Genomic DNA, 21,189 nt, shown 5'->3' on the forward strand with positions numbered 1-21,189 from the left:
CCGGCTCTCAGGGATTCCCGGGCTCACCTCGGTGTCACCATTTGTAGGGGTTGTGCCCCACCTGGTGGCCATTTCTTGGAACTGCACTGTGCCTGGTGAGGAGAAAGTGGCCCAGGAGACCCACCCAGTGCCCCTCCCAGCCTCCCTGGCTGGGGGTTTGGGACCTGGGTCCTCTGAAGTTTAGGAAGTCCCCCTTTTCTCCAGTCCCAGAAGGACTTGGAAGAAGTGGGCAGGGGCAGCTGCCTGGGTGTGAATCCTTGGGAGGTGAACCAGGGGACCCAGATTGAGATGCTCCCCACTCCCTTGAGCTCACCCCTCCTCCCACAGCCTCCAGCCCCATCAGAAGATCACAGTATCTGCTCCTCCCAGGACTGGGTGACAGATGTTCCCACTGCTGGGGGTTGTGCCCTCCCGGCTCTGCTCCCTCTCCCAACTAGACAGGCACACACGGGAAACCAGGCAGAGGACAGGCAGAGCACAGAGTGTGAGCTCAGAGCTGAGTCTGGGCAGGGGTGTTAAGAAGCTGTGGGTTCAACAGGGAGAGAGATGAGGGAGGGAGCACCACCTGCCCAGGGCTCTAGTGGGCCCGAGAATAATCAAGACAAAATGCCCCCGGATCACAGGGTGACCCCTGGGGTCATTTATCTGAGCCTTGGTTTTCTCCTCTGTAACCCCCAAGCATTATAAACTTACTGGAATGATATTAGAAATGATACCTGTACAGCTGAGGGTGATATAGAAAAATATTTATTAACCGGCACAGCACAGATACCGGCATTCAGCAACCCTAACCACTACTGTCCTAACACTGCCACCATCGCCCAGGGCACAGCCCAATGCATAGAAGCTGCAGAGAGAAAATAGTCCCGACTTCAGAATCTGCCAGGAAAGGAGCAGACCGCAGGGTGGCTTCTGTGCCCCCATTCTAGCCGGGGAGTTCAGCGAGGATCCCCCCAGGAAGGGGTGGGAGGCCATAAGCTCCCAGGAAAGCTGAGCAAGGAGGGGATGGCGAGGCTGGGGGCCTGAGGGCAGGTGCTAAGAGGCAGCGGGGGCGGGCCATGAGGACATGCACCCTGCGGCGGGGTAAGAGGGTGAGGCCTATAGCAGTTTGGATGGGGTGGGTCTGTGGGGCCAGCAGCGATCTGGCTACAGCCAACTGCTTCCACGAGGGGCTGCAGCCCCAATGGCCACAGCTTCTATTTTTCTAAGAGAAGCTTCAAATCCTGATTTTTGTGTGAAACCCCCCAGTTTTTGAGCTGTTAGCTCAGTTTTTCAAAATACCATCTGGGGGGGGAGGGACGTTCTATCCAAAGGGCCTGCCGTGTGACCTATGGGTACAGGCCCTGGGAGACCGTGTGCTGGGACGCCGTCCCCCGGAGAGGCTGGCTGGAGTCCTCCCCTGCAGGCCTCACTCACCAGCTGGGCCCGTGGGCCTTCTCCTTCGGGGCCCCGGGTGGGCGAGGGGGATGGCATCGGGGAGGAAGTCCTCGTTCCAGGGCGGCAGGGTGCTCTGGGGGACCGGCAGGTCATTGCCCGGGCCTGCGGGCTGCTCTGCTGCTTCCAGCAGGAGAACCTGAGCAGGACAAAGCAGAGGGTCAGGACCCCTGGCCAGGCTAGAGACACGCGTGCGCAGGGACACGCGCCCCCTGAGACCTGCAGCTGCCCAGGGCCAGGTGCGGGTGATCATACACACCACTGCTCCCCTTGCGGGAAGGTTCTGCTACCGGTGCCTGCCTCTTGCCACTTCAGGAGAGCCCTCCTGGACCGGAGGGCTCAAGCAGGTCACCATCGGGACATCTTCAGGCTCCCCGTACTCTCTAGAGAGCCCATCACCGTGGGGGGAGATCTGTGGTCACCCCTCTTCCCTGGCTCCTCCCACAGGAGTTACTGAAAACATACAGTGGGCCCGGCTTGGGGTGTGGTTTTTAGGACGAGCTCTAGGAAACCAAAAGGTGGCCACCTGGACCAGCATGGAAAGCTGCCCTGTTCTCTCCCCTTGACAGAGGTGGCAGGGGGGTCACAGCCTGGGAAGACCCAGGGCCTGGGCGGGGACACCATCTCCCTAATTCAGGTGAACCTGGATCCAGGCCCTAGAGGCCCCTGCGAGTCCCTGCAGTCCCCCCACGAGGTCAGCAGGGGGCACTGTGCACCAGGGATCTGAGCAAGGCAGCGGGCAGGTGCTGAGACCCTGGGTAGGCCCCCCCAGGCAGAGAGGGAGACCCCACCCTCCCCACGGCCTGCGGACACAGCCTGGCTTCCTGCTCCGCCCAGCGCGTGCCCCCAGTCTTTCCACCCTGATCTGCCCGGGGAGGAAGTCTGGTGTCTCAGGTTCCCTCCAGCTCTTGGGAGCCAGAACCCCGCATCCTGTTAGATTCCCCGACTCGCCTGGGCCGGGCCTGTGCACTTGGCCTTCCCCAGGCCTCTCCGGGTGCCCCTTGGCCTCTCCGCCCCCTGCCCCTTCCCTCGGCTCCTGAGCCCCGGGAAGGTCTTGAGACTCCAGGGCCCCCTCCCCACCTCCTGGCTACCTGTCTGACCCTGCGGATTGACGGCCATCCCCTCCTGCGTGTGCCGGCAGCCCTGCCTCAGGAGAGACCACCTGGGGAGCGGGCACGGTCCCCCAGAGCCCCGCGCCCGTTATGTGCCACCTAATGGGGGAGGCGTGGGCCCTGCTGCCACAGGAGCTGGTTTGAATCCTGGCTCTCCCACTAGGAGGCCACCACTAGGTGGCCGCTGTGCATCCTCGTATGAGTGTTGGGACCTCTGGACCTCGGTTTTCCCAAAATGGGACTGACCCTATAGATCCATGAGAGAGTGGGGGCGTGCAGCACACTGTGCCCTCCGTGCCTCCTGCGATGCTGGCTGGTCACAGGGTCAAAGAGCTGCCTTCACGGCGCCCAGACCTGGGCTGGGCTGAGGTTTCATGGGTGTGCAGCCAAGGGGCCCCCTGAGCACTCCCTCCCACCAGTCCTGCCCTGTCCCTGGACCTGGGTGATCAACCGTCCCTGAGGATCCTTGGGAACAAAGTGGCACCCTGCACCAGCTCTTAGGATCTCCATCTGTGTTGGATGGGTGGACTCCTGCCCCTTGAGGCTCTAGAGACCCCCCTACCAGGCTACTTCTCTGAGCCCCTCCCCCCTCTAGTCCTTACAAGGGCCCCTGAGGCAGCTACATCACAGGTGAGGTGGAAATAGAGGCCCAGAGACTACAAGTGACTTGCCCAAGGTAGCCCAGCAAGTAGGTGTGGGGACCAGGGTCCCATGAGGTACCTGGGCCACCTCCCCACAGCTGGGCCACAGCCTTGGCTCTGGTGGAGCCTCACGGAGGCACACAGAAGGTAAGCAGCCGGCTGCCATCACACAGCAGCTTGGGGGTGGAACTTTATCGCCTGACCCTGGCATCCCCTCGGGGAGGGGAGGGTGATGATCCTGCCCCGGCCACTGAATGTCCACTGGGAAGTTCACTGGCCACGTCCATCCGAGGTTAGGGGCTATGGGGCAGTGAAGGAGTGGGGGCGCGGGGCAAGGAGACTTGGCTGTCGATGACACAGAATGGGGGGCTCAGGCCGGTGGGCTCAGTGAGGATGAGGGTACGAACTACCAGGGCCAGGTGCCCCGGGCCTGGGGACAGGACAATGGGTGAAGGCAGGAGTGGGTCCCCTGGTTCTGGTCTGGCTCCCAGGACGGTGGGATTGCCATCAGCCAGTCAGGACACGGAAGAGGGCAGATTTAGGGGTGAAGGTGATCAATACGGGGCACTGGGTTGAACTGCAGTGTCTCAGGGGGGCCTCCAGATGGACATATTTACCAGGCAGTAGAGGGGTGGGAGCAGCTTTGAGGGCTCAGGGGAGGGGCGCCCACTATGGGCTCCTGGGATCAGGCCCAGGTGTTCCCCTTCCCTGGCAGGGCTCCAGACCCACCCCCAGGGGACCTGACACCTGCAGCTTTGCCCCTCCCCCTTGGCTCACTTCTTTGTGGGGCACCTCCCATGCACACTCGAAGGCCCACAGAGCCCACGGACCCAGGCAGAGGAGCCCCAGCCACAGCCAAGTTAGCATCAGCTCTGGCCAGAGTCCAAGCCCTCCTGGCCTGACCATGGCCAACTTCCTGGAGAAACTGATCCCACTCCCGCTGACATGACCTCACCAGGGCGGGCAGCAGCGGGCGTAGGGACTCAACACAAGAAAACTGTACTGCAGCCAGCCTTGGAGGCCAGTGGCCTTGATGACATCACCGCGGCCTGGATGACTGGCCGAGAGGCCGCCCTCCTGCACAAGAGACCAGCTAAGTCGAGGCTTCTGTGGCCCTCACACAGAGAAACCCCCTTGGGCTCCCTTCCACCCCATGTGGCCATGTGGTCCGTGAAGTCAGAGTGTAAACCGAGGGGGAGGGGAAAGAGGAAATCAGGAAACTTTTGCCTACTGGCCTTCCACCCCGCAATCCCCCTACAGCCATTCTACGCTGTCCCAGGAAAAGAAGGTGACAGGAATCCCAGATCAGCTCCCAGGTCTGGGTCCTTTGGGAACTCAGGCACTCATGGGGTAAGGGAAGATGGAGCACACCTTGATGGCTGCCTGGCTCATGAACCCCTTATTGTGTACCTGTGGGTGTGCCCCAGAGGAGGAATCATGATTGGCCCGGTACCTACTTTCCCAGCTCGCCTGCAACGAGGAGGAGGCATATAGCCCAGTGCTGGATGATCAGACACACGAGCCTGTCAGGCTGCTTTGCCAGAGCCTGTACTTCCTGCCTTTGAACAGGTATGAGGATGTGATGTCTTGAGCTGCAGCAGCCACTTTATAACCATGAGGCACTAACCATGAGGACAAAAGCCAACTCACAAAGGAGGTGGAGGCGGAGACTGTGAAGAGCCTCAGTTCTTAAGCCACCCAAACAATCCCAAGACCACCTTCTGGTAGACTTCTTGTTGAGCAAACAATAAATGTCCTTAACGAATAGGCTGGGTGTCTGTTCCTTATAGCTGAACACGTCCCTCCTGATACACCAAAGCAGGCCTTTTGTCTGAAAGGGCAGAAGCCTCGGTTTCCAGGCTTCTGAGCTACTGCTTTCTTTTGCCAGCCCTCTGGTTTCTGACTCCCCATCTGGAGTTTGCCTGCCTGGCTCTCACTGGCCTGACCACAGCCACTGGCCCCGCTCCATGCTGTCCTGAGCCTGGCAGGCGCGTGCCTGGCCTCAGCAGAGGCTGTCTGGGCAGCTAGGCCAGATTCCGTCCCCTTCCCTCTCCAGGCCACTGCCTCTCAGGGCCCTCTGACCTGGGCTGACGAAGCTCCCAGGGGACACTCAGGCATGCTAACAGGTAGGTACACAGCTGGAAGGTGATCCAGAGAAGAGACAGAAACTGAGACAGGAATCACCCATCCCTGACCTGGGAATCTGGAAGGAGGGTGGTGGCAGCCACCTCTCTGCACACCCCAGACTCAGACTACCTTCCCCCCACCTCTGCACCGAAGCTTACCCCTGTAGACCCACCCCGACACAGCCTGGTGAGGGGCAGCAAAGTGACTCCTGTTTCCATTCCACGGGGCAGCAGACTGAAGCCCAGAACTGAGCAGGGACCTGGTGAGGCAGAGCCATTCCTGGGCAGGAACCCTACCGCGGGCTCCTCCAACACATCCCGCTGCCCCTACCCCCCACCCCCGGGGTCTGCAGAGGGGTCACGACCCTCACCGCAGGGTCAGGGGCAAGCCTCACGCCCGGCCTGCTGTCGGGGCAGAGCGAGGTGTCAGGGTGGGAGGACAGGGAGGAGCTGCACCAGGCAGGAGGGCGGGGGCCAGGTGGGCGGAGGACAGTTAGCACAGTGCCAGTCCTCCCACAGAGCTGCGACTTTTAACACCCCGACATGCTGGGCCGGGGCCAGGGCAGGCTGTCGCTTGACACTGCCAAACCACTCGGAGCCTCAGGTGTCTGGAAAATGTCCTTCGGGACAGCTGGCTTGGGGACCCCTCCTTTTTTTCAAATCTCGGGTGCCCCAGAATCTTCCACAGCACCCCCCAGCCCTCCCAGGGCTTCCCCAGCCCCAGCTTTCTCATGTGGGAGTGTCTGTTTCCTGAAGGCTTCCACCCCCATGCCCCGCAGAGCCACTGACCCCAAGCAGAGGACGGGGCCCCCCATCCCCAGCCTGTGCCCAGGAGTGTGGGCTGCTGCCTCCCCCCCCCGCAGATGGGCTTGGGAGGCCATTCATACCCCGGAACTTCTCATGCCGTGTGCTCTGCACGGGCATCTCCCACACACCTGTGCCTCCATCGGGAAGATGGGGACCCCAATGTGGCATAGGTGATAACACAGAGCCTCTCCTCTGTCCAGTGCTGGATCGTTTTCCCAAGCCGGGTCCCACAGCCACATCATCCGAGGCCTCGGCTGCCCTTTACTCCGGCAGGTACGTTGCACAAACAAGGAGGTGGAGGTGGGAGCTCGGGCGAGAGCCACCTAGTTGGTGGGTGGCAGTCCCACTTCTTTCTGACTCCAAGTGACAGTCACCGGCAGCCCCCATCCCACTGGGCAGATACCCTCATGGTCAGGCTTTCAAGGCAAGAGGCAGGGCCAAAGGGAATGTCAGGTTGGAGGGGGCTGTGAGTGTGTGTGTGTCTACATGTATATCCATATGTGTGTGTGTCTGTATGTGCACGTACGTATGTCTTGGTGTGTCTATGTTTGTGTGTTTTCCTGTGTGCTCGTGTATATGTGTCTTATGTATGTGTATCTGTGTGTGTCTGTATGTCTGTGTGTGTGTCCATATGTGTCTTACGTGTGTGTCTCTATGTGTGTATGAGTATGTGTCTACTGGGAAGACCTGCCCGTCGGGTTTTTCTGAGCAGGGACTTCAACTTCTGGACCTGCTCAGTGGTCTTGCTGGGTTGGGGGGGTGTCTCTCAGGTGACCTCAGTGCTCTGTCCTCTCCCTGGCCTCCCTGCCAGCAGGCCATGCTCATATGCTCCTACGCTCAGACGCTCCTCCTGGGCCAGGCGACTCCAGTGGTCCCTTGCCCCAAGAGGCTCCTCAGATATGAAAGGGTACAGAAACCCCGGGCCCGGGCCTGTCCTTCACCAGGCTCCCTGGGACGTGAAAGGAGAATAGGGCTCGTCCCCAGTCAGGGTCTGGCCCGCGGACCCCACAGCGTTGGCTTCTTCCTGCAGGCACCTGAGACTCTCCACCAGGGCTTTCTCTGGCCACAGGAGCTATTTCAGCAGGTACGTGAGACAACGGACATGATGTGACAAGGGGGCACAGCCCAGAAGTGTCTCCTGCTGATGGATGGTAGAGACTGCCAGCTTCCTCGCCCTGGCAGCTCTGTCCCAAGCATGCTCTGCACTGTCTCTCGGAGGGGTCAGATGGCACAGAGCCCCGGCGTCCAGGAGGGTGACCTGGCTGCTACCACACCTGCACCTCGCATATCCTTCCCTTCTTGGACTTACTACCTTTTTTTTTTTTTTTCAAGATTTCATTTATTTATTTGAAAGAGAAAGACAGAGACAGTGAGAGAGAGCACGAGAGAGGAGGAGAGGGAGAAGTAGGCTCTCTGCTAGGAGGGAGCCAGATGTGGGCCTCGATCCCAGGAACCCGGGATCATGACCCTAGTGGAAGGAACTGACTGAGCCACCCAGGCTACTCCAATAAATTACTTGTCCTTTATTCAGTTCTTCTGCCTTTGAGGTGACCCAGGCCGCCGCCTGATGTAGACAGGGCGAAAGCTAACAGGTACCCGGCAGCTCCTCCTCCATAGGCTTGTTGGTGCTCAGCCTTGTGTGCCAGACAGGGAGGAAGAGGAGGAGCCAGGTTTGGGGGCAGCAGCTGTGGGGGTACAGGGGCTCCTCCTCTTTCCACTGAGGGGTCAACCTCTGGGCATCCAGCCCCCCAGTCACTGGGACTCACACCCAGACCGGCCTGCTGTCTGAGACTTCCAGATTTCTGGCTCTCCCCACACCCCTTCCCGACCCCACGAGGTTGGCGCAGCCCAGAGAAGGCTACCCAGAGCCACTGAGACCCCAGCAGCACCCAAGCTCGAGACCAGGCTACTCGGGCCCACTGGCCTCCCTAGGGCTGGGCTCTCTCCCCAGCCACGGCCAGCAGGTACCTGATGCGGGACCCTCACACACACCCGCCAGCTCCCTAGGCCGGGCGCCCCAGGCCATCTGACCTTGGCCTCCAGCGTGGTTAGCCGCTCACTCATGTCGCTGAGCCGGGTACAGTTCATGCATTCTGAAAAAGAAGGGTGAGAATGGAGTGAGAGCAGGTGAGGGCAGCAGCCACCAGAGTAGCCTCTCCGCAGGCCGGCAGGCCAGGAGCTCCTGGATCAGCTTTCCTGAAGACCACTGCCCAGCCTTTAGAGCCTTATCTTCAGTGCCTCTTCCTCCAGGCAGCCTGCCTGACCTCTGAGCTGCCTCTTTTCTGAGCACAGCACACTCTACTGTCCGTTTATTCAGCAAAGCGTCCGAGCCAGCCCTGAGCCAGCACCAGATGCCTCCTTGGCCTTGGAGTGCCATGAGGGTGGGGTCTTTGTCAATTTTATTTGCCTACAAATCCCAGGGCCTGGCACAAAGTAGGAGCTCAAAAAAAAAAAAAAAAAAAATCCGGTAACTGATAAATAGGTGGTAAAGGGGATGTGTTCTCTTTGAGAACTTGTCTGGGGAGGGGGAAGGGCAAAGAGGTACAGGCTGGCAAGGGCTGCGCTAGGGCTGTAAGAACAGAATGTGCAAAAGAGTATCATGGGGCAGCAGCAATGCTAATTTGGGGTCAGGGGAGGCAGTAGTCAGGGAGGACATCCTGGAGGCAGGGGTATCCAAGGTGAGGCCTGAGGGATGCGCATGACTGGCTGGGTGAGGAAAGAGGCTGAGGTCTGGAGACAAGCGAGACCAGGGGAGGGTCTGGCAGCAGCCTGTCAGAATCAGAGCAAACCGGGGATCCCCCGCAGCCCCCACAAGCGGTGGGCTGGGCCCTAACACCAGAGGCCTGGCGGGGGAGCTCTGGGCAGTGTCCCAAGGCCAGTGGGCAGCTGTTGCAGGGGCTGAACGTCAAGGTCAGATTTGCATTTTTAAAAGCTCACTGTGGCAGCAGCAGGTGCCGTGGGCAGGCGTGGGAGGGACTGGAAACCGGAAGGCCAATTGGGAGCCCAGGGACGGTTAACTCCCCAGGCATACATCTCCCTGGGCTACAATTATCTATTTATGTCTGTCTGCCCTGGGGACCGGAGCTGTTTAAAGAGTAAATAGACGGTTCAAAGCTGTTCTAAAGAGCTTTCATCGCTCCAGAAGTCAAGGGATGCCTAAATCCCTCCCTCTGTTCAAAGCCTGACCTTCCAGGAACCTCATTCTGGGCCAAATGGACACGGAGGTATCAGGGTAACTCAGTAGGTCCCACTTGGTGTCCTGGGGGCTGACCATCAGAGGCCCTGGGACTGCATGGAGGCCTGAAGCTCACCAGCAGTGTCCACAGCTGCCCCCCATCAGCACCCCCATCCTTGGAGAGCTCCCCAACTGCATCCCCGAAAGTAAATCCCCTCATTAATGTTTGTGGGCTGCAGTGGCGATTGAGACATGGGGGGACGGAGGGCTAGGGGTCTTAGGACCGTGGTTCAGGCTGCATCCTCCACAGGGGTGCCGGGCCTCAGGGCAGGGGGCCCGTCTGTTCGCCAGCCCTCGCTGGGTTCACAAGACATGCTATGCGGGCTGGCACAGGCCCCGTTCACCCTCATGTCCCTCCCCGGCTCCCCTGGGCTGGGCCCAGTCAGTGGTTTATAAGCATATTTTAAGAACAGAACTCTTTTCCCCCCTCAATAAAACCTTGTCTGTAACTCCGATACATAAAACAGATCAGAGACTGAGGCATAAACACTGAAGCTTCCAAACAACTCGAAGAATGTATACAGGGCAGGACTTCACCAAGGACCAGCAAGAGAGGGGGGTGGTGCTGAACCCACATGGTTCCCCCTCATTTCACCCAAGAAAGGGTGGTGAAGAAAGGAAAAGCGATAAAAATCCACAAAGCAGGGCGCCTGGGTGGCTCAGTGGTTGAGTGTCTGCCTTTGGCTCAGGGCGTGATCCCGGGGTCCTGGGATCCAGTCCCACATCAGGCTCCCTGCATGGAGCCTGCTTCTCCCTCTGCCTGTGTCTCTGCCTCTCTCATGAATAAATAAAATCTTTAGGAAAACAAAAACAAAAACCAGACAGCTCAGGATTCTCAGGCCTTAAAATAAGCCTTTAATGGAAAGACAGAGACCAAAACAAATCAGGTCCCACTCACCCACCCACTGCCCCGACCCCATTCATCTAGCCACCCACCACTCATCCCCCACCTACTTACCCTCGTCCCCACTCCCTCCCTCCACCCCTGTGCCTCCCCAACCACCCTCTCATCCACCTGGAGGCGCCATTGCTGCTCAGGGATCCCTTGGTGACCCTGTGCTGACACTGATGAGGTGGAGGGCAGGGCATAATGAATGAGGATGCCTGCCCTTCGAGCAAAGGCCCAGGAACCTTCCCCTAGCAGCCATGTCTTTCGGTCTTACGGGGGAGCAGGCGTTGGCTCTGCAGGAGTACGGGCCTGAAGGACTGTGAAAAGTGACTTTACTGCCTGAGTCCCAGGCCCCATCCAGGACCAGAGGGCACCACTCCACCCTGGGGACCGGCAGCAAGAGCAGGAGGCAGGACAGATGTGGGGGAGCTGTGAACTAGAACCCCAGCCTGGCCCAGTGAACATTCCAGAGGCGTTTAGGGGCTGTGAACAGAGCATTTCCAGGGTCTGAGGCAACAAACAGGACTCTGCAGGGGAGAAGGTCTGGGGAGGGAGAGGTGAGCCTCAGGCTCTCGCAGGAACCTATTTCTGGAAAGTATGTTGGGCCTGGGCCCAGTTTGCTCTGGCACCGGGCACCCCTCTTGGCCGGTGAGGTGCGGCTTGGCTGGCAGCGGGCACGGGGTGGGGGGGTCCAGTTTCCCAGCCACAGAGAGGCCCAGGAGGCCCAGCCAGCAGGCAGGGTTGAGGCTGCCAGCTTGGCCTCCCCGTGCCACCTGCCTGGGCAGGCGCTGAGACCAGGCGGGTTTTATGGTTCCCCTGGCATTCTGTCATCGACAAGCAATTATATTATGTTTGTTTAAATTTTTCTAATGATTCAGGGGAGCAGTGGGGACCTAGAAATGGCACTGAGGGTGCTGAATGGCTCAGTGAGCAGATCGGGCCCTGCCCACTGGCTCTGGTTCTTGGTTTCCTCTGGCTAAGATGAATGCTCCAGCTTCCCAAGATCCGGAGGGATTCCCATGATCCCAGCGCCCTCCCCAGCACACACAGGCCCATAAGTGCCCAGGGCTACAGCACATTCCTGGTGATGCAGGAGAGTGTGCCTATGACTCTTTGCCAATATGTGTGTATTGAAGTGTGAATGTGCCAGGCAAACCAGTGTGTGTGTGTGTGAGCGAGAGGAGGGAGGACTCACTGCTTGGTGTGGTCAGTGGAAAGAGAACTATAAGGCCACTAACCCACTGTGAGCCTAGAGAGGGCCTCATCTGTCCTCTCTGCCCCTCTGTTTTCTCATCTGTAAAAAGGGTCTATACTGGATCAGCTCCAAGGGCCTGAAGTTCCTGGTCTCTTTGCTTCTGCCATCTGTGCCCCTGCCCCCCGACTCTCCTGCTGGGCTCTGTACACCCACTGTAGGACAGAACATCTGCTAATCCCCTTGCCGTTTTCCTTCAGCCAGTACGGCTCCTGGTGATGGCTCTGTGTCTAGAATTCAGGACCCAGCTCCCAAGTGAGGCTGACTCTCCAGGCCTGGGCCCAAAGGGGGACCTTGCCAATTGCAGAGAAATCGAGAGGCCAAATGAGACCACTGTGAGCTGGGGTCATAAGACCCTGATAGGGAGAGCCAGGGCACACAGGTGGCCCTGTCCCCAGACACCTGGCCCCTTCTGTGAGAGGTCTGAGAGATGGATCCACAAGAGGGGACACGTGCAAGGTGGATGTCACCAGAAGGCCAACCCCAGCAGAGTGTAGTTGGAAGAGAGCCCTAAAATCCCCCTGTTATAAGAAAGCTCCAGGGAGGTCCGTGGGGTCAGATGCTATGGGGATGGGGGCAGGGCTGGCCAGGTGTGTTCACAAGGGACCACAGGAATGAGGAGGTCCTAAGTGGCCTCAGTTTCCCTTGACAAGAGCTGGGCTGGGCCTAGCACAGATATGACTGGTACCCTTCTATCTTACTATCCTTGAGGTCAGCCCTGTTCTACCCAAGAGTCCAGTCTTAGGTCACACATTCTTTTGGTGCCTCCCTCCTTTCCCACGGGGGCCATGTAGGACCCTCCTCTACTGGTGAGACTTTGGTCACCCCACTCAGCTGGAAACTGCTGTAGGGTGAGGGGGAGTCCTTGTCTTCAGTAGGCCCTGGTTTCTTTTGCTTTCTCACTCACACCCCGCTGCCAGCTAGGCCACACCCCTCCAGTCAGGCCATGCCCCTCAGCTAGGTCACAGCCCCTCCAGCCAAAGAGACAAGATCAGGATGTGTGGTGACTTTGGGAGGGCTGCAAACTCCTGCAGCCCGAGCCCGTTCAGCATCCGGTGTCTGACTGTTAAATATGCATCAAGAGCCTCTAATGCAAAAGACAAAGTCCAAAACAACAAACAGGAAAAAAGCAAACTCAGAAAATAGAGATAATAAGCAGACAGAAAAAGACTTCAAAAAACAAACCAAAACTCCAAAGTCCTTAGAGACAGGAGATGATACCACATCCTGAAATCTTTGTGTCAGCCCATGAGGGACCCTGTCTTCCCTCCCACCTACAGAGGAGGAAGTGGACATGCAGTGAGTAAGGGGTTGAGCAGGGATGGATGTTGGAGTGTCTGCTCTCAGCCCCCAACCCCTCACCTTTACAAGATTCTTTCTGCCTGGCCTCACACAGGCAATCTGCCTAAACAGACCTCGTACAGATCCCTGGCTTAAGCTCCTATGACAGGTAGGGGTCTAATTTGCCAGGAGGAAGATGGGGGTCCGGGGTGGAGGGAGCAAGCTAGCTGCAGGCTGGAGCTCCAGAATCTATCGAAGGTCTCCACTGGGCTGTGGGCCAGCCCCATGGAGAACAGAGAGGCTCTGGTAGCACCTGGACCTAGGATATCACCTTTCCAGTTAACTTCTAGGGAGCTGCATATCCAGGTAATCATAGACACATTGGATTTCCTAAGCCACTTACCCTAAAAGGAAAGACGGAGAGGGCAAGGCCAGGCCAAAGGGGGAACCTACCCTGTGCTTCCCTTATACTTGCCAGTGCATGCCGGAGCAAAGAACCCCATCGGGGGCCAGGGAGCCTACGGGTTGGATCAAGCTGTGGCTGCATGCCAGGCCCAGCCCTGGGGCTCATGGGCAGGACAGAATAATTAAATTCCATCCTTTTGTAGATCAGGGATCACAGAGAAGGCAAGATTTTTCAGGAACTTCTGCCAAGACTTTTATTGAAGAATAATTGAGTTCCTTCTTAGAGAGGGGGAGCCTCACATGGGTGTCCTCACGGTGGAAACAGAAATCCCCAAGGAGCCGACAGCACTGAAGCTTCTCAGAACACAATCGCAGCCAGCCATCTCATCCCCTGTGGGCATCCACATTCGCAGCCCCTGCACTGCAGTACTTCCTGGTGATGTACAGAATTACCCCATGGGCAAAAGGGACAATGCTGGTGAGTGAAATCGATTCACCAGTGTTTACCAGGCACCTACTGGCTTAGAGAAAGAAATACCTGGGCATATTGCCCTCCTTCTGTGAGTGAGAAGGATGAGATTCAGAGAGGTTCAGCAATGTGCACAGCTTGTCAATCAAAGGCCAGAATTAGAATCCAGGACTTCCCTTCCCATGAAGCCATGGTGGCCTGGGCTATGGTACCCTGGCTGGAGCAGCAACTTTCAATGGATATGCACACAGTGTCAGGACCATGGTTAAGCTTGGGCAAAGTCTGTGACTTCTGCACCTCATCACTGCTGACCAGGCTGACCAAATCTGTCTTCCACCCTCTCTACTTCCATGTCTAGCCCAGAGTTCAAGGTCAACGAGTCTTGACCTTGAACCATGTGGACCATGGCTGGACCACGCCCCCAACCTTTGGTGTGGAAAGGCTGCACCTTTCCCCCAACAAAATCTAAAGAGGAATAATTAGAATTATTAAGTTACTTTAGCAAGATTGCTTGAATATGGTTTACAAAAATCAACCGCACTTCTATGTACTGGCAATAGACAAATAGAAAATGAAATTTTATAATGACATCTTTCACAAAAGCATCATAAAGTTATCAAATTACTGAGGAAAAAATCTACTGAAAACTATAGAACATCACTGAGAGGAATTTAAGAACTAAAGAAATGGAAAAACATACTATGCTCATGGATTGGAAGACCTGATATCATAAATATGTTCATTCTCTCCAGTTGACCTATAGAGTCAATGCAATCCCATACAAAACGTCAGAAGGTTGCGTGTGTGTGTGTGTGTGTGTGTGTATGTGTAAAGTGGCAGATGAGTTCTGAAATGTATATGAAAACACAAAGGTCCAAGAATATCCAGGGCAATCTGGAATAGAACAAAAGGGGAAGACGTATACTTCTTTAAATTGAGAACTTTAAAATTGAGACCTACTTTAAAACTATAGTAACTGAGAAACTGTAGTATTAGTGCAAAGATAGACTCATGTTTATAGTCACTTCATTTATGAAAAAAAATGAAAGCAGTACCATAGAGAAAGGGCAGACTTTTCAATAAACAGTGCTGGGTCAAGTGGCTATCCAAATGGAAAAGAAAAATAAAAGAATTGGACCCTGCCCTCTACCCCTGGGACACCTGGGTGGCTCAGTCAGTTAAGTGTCGACTCTTGATTTCGACTCAGGTCATGATCTCAGGGTCATGAGATTGAGCCTTGCATTGGGCTCCCCTTGACCATGGAGCCTGCTTAAGATTCTCTCTCTCTTCCTCCGTCTGCCCCTCCTCCCCATGCACGTGTGCTCTCTTTCTCTAAAATAATAAATAAATAAATCTTTAAAGAAAAAAATGCCACACCACACGTGAAAGTTGTTTCCAGATATACTGTCAATCCAAATGCAAAAGGTAAAACACAAAGAAAAAAAGGTAAAATATAGCTTTTAAAAGAAGCCATGGGCAACTACCTTCATGACGAGGGAATACAGATTTCTTCAACAGGACACAAAAAGCACTAATGTTAAAGAAGACTTTGCCAGAGCACACAGCATTAAAATTAAGAATTTAGGGATGTCTGGGTGGCTCAGCGATTGAGCATCTGCCTTTGGCTCAGGGCGTGATCCTGGGGTCTGGGGCTCAAGTCCGGCATCAAGCTCCTTGCAGGGAGCCTGCTTCTCCCTCTGCCTATGTCTCTGCCTCTCTCTCTCTCCGTGTCTCTCATGAATAAATAAAGTCTTTTCAAAAAATTAAGAATTTATTTTCATCACAAGAGAACGAACAGGCCTACCACCAAGTAGAAGAGGATTCTCGGAATACATATCTCCACAAAGTAAGATATCCAAAAGGGCAATAATCATATGCAGAGGAGCTCAACTCATTAGCTATATCAGAAAATGCAAATTAAACCACAGTGTGGCACTCCCACACCCCCACTGGAATGGCTAAAATTAAAAAGACTAATGATGCCGAAGTTACCGAGCATGGAAACCACGGGAATTCTCAGACAGTGTCCCCGGTGTGTCCATGATATAATCACTTGAAAAGACCATTTGGCAGTTTCTAATAAGGCTGAGTGGAAGCAAATCCATCCCTAGGTACGTATCCAACAAAATGAATAAATACTTTCACCAAAAAACATGTGCCGGAATGTTCCCTGCAGCATTGTTCCTAATAACCCCAAATTATAAATAACCCAAATTCCATCAGTGGATGCCTGGATCAACTGAATATTCACAAAGTGGAGCAGTCCACTATAATAAGTGTGTGCAAGCCACATGCAGCCGTGGGGGTGAGCCTCACAAAGATAATGCTGGGTGAAAGATGACAACCCCAACGAGCACACATTGTGTGATTCCATTTTTCTTGAACTTCCAACACAGGCAACCAGCTCTGAGCACTAGCATGCAGGTCAGCCGTTACCTTGGGGAGGACACTTATGGGAAGAGGCAGGTGGAGGGCCTCAAAGGTGATGGAACTGTTCTCTTTCTTGAGGTGGGTGCTGGGGCACAGATGCAGTCCACTTGTGAAAAACATGTCATGCTGTTCCGCTCGTCCTAAACCGCCAATCTGACATGTCACCCTTCAATGCTTCCCATTGCCCTGAGGACAAACCCTGCCAGTGTGGGCTACTTGCCATGCTCTGAGTACGCAAACCCTTCTAGGCCTTTGGTCTTTGTTTGTCTTATTATTACATCTAGAAATGGCTCCCATTCTACTCCTTTGATCAGCTAATTCCTACTTAAGCACCTCCTCCTCCAGGAAGCCTTCCATGACCACTCCAGGCAAATTCTGGCTCCTGCTTTCCCACAAATATCCATGGGCCCTGTACACATCTTGCTTGTGGCACTCAGCTCCCCTTGGGTGGGGATGGCCTTTTGTGTACCCCTCCTACCCTGTGGGTTGTACACCCCTTGAGGGCAGGAGCCACGTCTCATCCATTCTTGTATTCTAGGAATAGGAGGCAGGCCTATAGCCCTGTCACAGGGGACTATCCTCTCAGGAGGTAAGCAGAACTAGAAGGGGACCCCCAGCTCACCATCCAGGGCGCCTGCCCTGGAGGATCTCAGTGGGACCAGGTGGGAGGGGAGGGGGCCGCTCTGTGGCTGGCTCTCCCAGGCACACTTGACAGGTCTGTTCTGGGAGCTTCCTCACTGTACGTGGCAAGTGCTGTTTTCCATTTCAAGTCCCAAGAAAACAGAAAGGGATTTAAGGTATAGGTGAGGAAGACATTTTGATGCTGAAGTTCATTTCATTCTGGCTTGCAGAGGGTCTGGCCCATGTGGTGCAATGCAGGCCATAGTAACAATAAAAAAAACTGGCAACTCATGTTCACGGAGCATTTACTGTGTGCCAGACGCCCTTCAAAGGGCAGACGTTGTGCTGAGGAATTCCTTGTCACCTAAGTTCGTCTGATTCCTACAAAGCTGATGAGATAGGAACCACCATTATCTCCATTTTGTAGATGAGGAAACCAAGGCACAGAGAGGTTGGGTAGCTTGCCCAGAGTCACACAGCTAGTAAGTGGCAGAGCCCAGATTCCCATCGAGGCAGTCAGGGAGTGGCTCCTGGCTCCTAAGCTGTACCCTGGCCTGCCTCAGGCCCTGGCCTGAGAGAGGTCTGAGGTCCCAGGGGGCTTTCTCCTGGATCCCACACTGCAGTGCTCTGAAATTCCTCCAGACGCCACCCTAGCCCCTCATCCTGGCTGAGACCACCATGCCATTTCCTTTCTGAAACATTAGGGCCTTCGACTTCTGTGGGGAAACAGCAGGAATTAAATAAATGCATTTCTTTAAGAAATGAGATCCCTCCTACAAGTACCTTATGTCCCTTTGCTATATAGGGGCTGACATATTCTCTTTGTTCTCCCCCAGAGGCCCCAACTAACAAGATAACCAAGCTGGCAGTGGCTTAGGTTGGGGGCTGCTGAGCCAGAGGGGCTGGTGCCTGCGTGGCTGGCTCGGGGTAGCATCAGTGGCTCCAAGAGGGTCAGGGCAGGAAGGGGTGAGGCGGGAGGCCAACCCACATGTTCCTCACCCAGTAATGCAGCCCATAAATGCAGACATGTAAGAATCTGCACGTGAGTATGTGTGTGTGCACGTGTGTGTGCGCACGTGTTTGTACACCCAGGGGGTCTACAGGGGAGTGTCTGTGCATGTTGCTTATGGGCACGTTGCACATGTATCTGTCTGTCTGGTCCATTTCTGAGGCACGGGTGGAAGCCTGGAAACATTCCCCATCTATACAGAGCCTGGTGGTCTGCAAAGCTCTTTTACACCTTTGGTCTCACCTGGTACCTATGTGGCAGGAGAGTACCCACAATCCATGGTCCCAACCTACACCTGTACAAAGGGCAGCTCAGAGAGCAGAGGAGGCTTTCCCAGGTCACACAGAGCTGTGACAAAACCCTACTATCAGGGCGCCTGGGGGGCTCAGTTAGTTAAGTGGCCGACACTTGATTTAGCTCAGGTCATGATCTCAGGGTCATGAGATCGAGCCCCCTGTTGGGCTCTGTGCTGGGCGTGGAGCCTGCTTAAGATTCATTCTCCCTCTCTCTCTCTCTGCCCCTTCCTCCCACTCTCTCTGTCTCAAAACAAAAAAACCCAGTGTCACCGATAGGAGGCCAGGGGCCCTCCCGCCCCACCTACCTCCCTCATGGCAACTCCAGGAAAAGGAACCCAAAGGAGCAACAAGAGGTTACAGGACAAGGGGCTGCAGGCCCCTGCTAGCAGCCCACCAGCTACCAAGGCCAGAGGCCAGTCCCCGCTGTGTGAGCATGTGCCCCTGACGGGCCAGAAGTGGGGTCTGCTCTGCGTCCTCGGGCAGGGCACAGCCCTCTCTGGGCCTCCCCTGCCCGTGGGTCAGACGCAGGGATGTTGTCTGTAACCGCAGCCAGAAGGCCATCAGCTGGCCACCCCCTCTCTCTTTCTCTCTCTCGTGGGCAAAGGAGCCAGGCTTTGCTTCCTGCGAGCTGACGGACCCCATCAGGGCTCCTTCTCAGGCTGCTCTGGAGATACGTGATCCCATGTGAAGCATCCCATGTGCTGGAGAGGCTGCTTGACTGCTGGCTGGGTCTCGGGCATCCCAAACTCCAGGTGAGGAGTGGGGGGCCCCGTTCCATCTCAGCTCAGCCGCTCCCCATCAGGGGGACCCTTGAAAAACTGAGACAATAGTTCCTGCCCTGTGAGGCCAGGCCAGGCTTTTGTCCCTGCCCTTTGGACAGTGGCCTCCAGAGACAGAGGTGACAAAGCTGCCCCAGGCCCTGCAGGCAGGAGCAGGAACCAGATCAGAGACACTCCAAAACCTGCAAGGTCAGGTACCTGTGGGCTCTCAGCTGGTGGGGTGAGGTCCCTGAAGCAGGGGGTACTTGGATGAAGGCAGTTGTGCCACCGTTTGCTCAGTGGAGGGACTTCAGGTCGTCCAGGGATGTCCCTCGGGACACAAAGGGATTTCATGACCACAAAAAGAAGTGGTCCAGTCTTCCCTCGCCCTGTTCTGTCGTCTGGGGTCAGGGATTTGGTGGCTTCTCTTGAGCGCACTCTGAGCTTCGTATCGTTAATCCGACGTTATTGTTTGAAGTGTTGACTCTTTTTCCCTCCTCCAGAAACAGACTGTAAATATCTGTGGGGTCTCACGCAGCTGGCAGATGGCATCGCCTGGGCCTGAAAGATGATAGCAAGCACAGCCGAGGGAGACGAGCTCTGTGACTGCTGGTCCATGTGACACCTAGAGTCAGTACTGCCATTGTTGTGTGTCACTGGGAAAGAATCCTTTTTAAGGAGATGCCAAGCCCTAGGTCAAGGGTCAAGGGCCATAAAGTGAAGCTGGCTGACCAAGGGGCTTCCGGACCATGGAGTGGGGGTGGGGATGGGGGGGTTGTAGGGGTTGTAGGGGGTGGGGACTGTCATCTGACTCTGCCCAGGGGCTTCTGAACTCCTGCGGGTGGTGAGCAGCACCCACAGCCTGGAGCTGGAGTGGGGCCTTCCCTACTGGGCACTGGTCAGGGCTCAGGATGAAACAGATAAGGTGTCCAAAAGACAGCAAGACAGCAAGAAGGGGGTGGAGCTTCTTTGGTCGTCAGGGCTCTCGGAGGGAAATGACAGCAGAGTTCTATGAGCTGACAGTTGTCACTGGTCTGTCCCCAGGTGGCGGGATTGGATGGGGCAGTGAACTGGGGGAGGAGCCCCAGCAGAGCGGAAGGAGACACAGGAGAGCAAGAACTGAACAGATCCCTCCCCCACTTCGGGGTGCCTCCTCTTCCAAAGGCAAGGTGGAGGCCCAAGATGGCTCGGCTTTAAATCAGGGTTCAGTGGGCTCCAGCTGTGGCCTCGGTCTTCTCTATCTGCCTCATGGTGCTGTTTAGGGGAGCCAGGAGGTGAACATGGGGCTCTTCCTGCGGCTTCCTGAGGCCAGATCCCAGGCTGGAGGGACCCCAGGCCTGCCCTCATGTTGGAGAAGTGCTTGAAGCAGTTTTCAGATGCTTTTTGAAAGGAAGAGGTCTTTTTCCAACACACACAATTGTTTCTGGGACCTTAGAGACAGAGAAGCTGCTCTGCCTGCCGGGGGCGGGGGGGCACAGAAGCAGCTACCTCCGGCCCCTGGGCTCACGGCAAGAGGTGGACGGGAATTGGTGTTCTGACTTCTGGTGCTCAGACATCCAAGGGGGGGCTCACGTGAGGAGGCCCATCCCGCAGCGTCTGGGGCTAACATACTTCTGCCCCCTTCCCCACACACCCAGCTCTCAGGGGCCACCATCCACTGGTCAGCTGCCACCTTCACCGCTCCTGGCCAGGAATAGGTCTGGCTGGAGCCCTGGGCCACCTGCTCTCCGGTCACGACATGGGGAGGAGGCCAGGAAAGAGGAGCTGGTAGGTGACAAGACTCCTGGCTCTCTCTTGAGGGGGTCAAATCTGGAGGGCCTGTCCTAGCAGGAGGCGGTTTCCATGGCAACTAGGGGACCACTGGGTAAGGCCCCTCCCCTCACCAAGCAGAGACTTTCACTGAGGACGGATCAATTGGCTGTATTCTTCAGCCTGGAGGATCACTCAGATATGATCTGGTTCTTTCTTAGAGTCGTTTCCCTCCCTCACGACTGCCCCAGTAGTTTAAAACACATCTGAAGAATACACGGGCATTTGTGCAGAATTTACAGGGGCTGCCTTGTAGCTTGAGGCTTAGTCATCTCTGGACCCTGCCCCCACCAAGCTGTGTGACCTTGGGGAAGTTCCTTAACCCTCTGAACTTCAGCTGCTTTGCTCAGAAGAGAAAACCAAGGTCACCTCATGGGGCCCTGAACCGGTCCGTTCGAGGGAATGCAGAATTAGCACAGAGTGCAGGTCTGAGAAAGGGCAATGTTTTTTGTACTCGTATTAGAAAGTAAATCTCGGGATCCCTGGGTGGCGCCTGCCTTTGGCCCAGGGTGCGATCCTGGAGACCCGGGATCGAATCCCACGTCAGGCTCCCAGTGCATGGAGCCTGCTTCTCCCTCTGCCTGTGTCTCTGCCTCTCTCTCTCTCTGTGTGTGA

The 21,189-nt window shown here is 55.9% G+C and overlaps 1 protein-coding gene across 8 annotated transcripts in view; it reads right to left on the reverse strand.

Moving 5' to 3' along the window:
- The window catches only part of COL26A1 (collagen type XXVI alpha 1 chain), a 197,733-nt gene that overhangs the window by 47,658 nt on the left and 128,886 nt on the right, over positions 1–21,189 (reverse strand). For all 8 annotated transcript variants that reach the window (XM_049111089.1, XM_025425931.3, XM_025425923.3 and 5 more), the window contains exons 4-5: positions 8,152–8,213; positions 1,417–1,573 (exon numbers count right to left, since the gene is read on the reverse strand). In XM_049111089.1, coding sequence (XP_048967046.1) covers positions 1,417–1,573; positions 8,152–8,213 — 219 coding nt within the window. The remainder of the gene's footprint in view (positions 1–1,416; positions 1,574–8,151; positions 8,214–21,189) is intronic.

The sequence above is a fragment of the Canis lupus genome, chromosome 6 (assembly GCF_003254725.2).
Source record: "Canis lupus dingo isolate Sandy chromosome 6, ASM325472v2, whole genome shotgun sequence".
Classification (NCBI taxonomy): domain Eukaryota; kingdom Metazoa; phylum Chordata; class Mammalia; order Carnivora; family Canidae; genus Canis; species Canis lupus.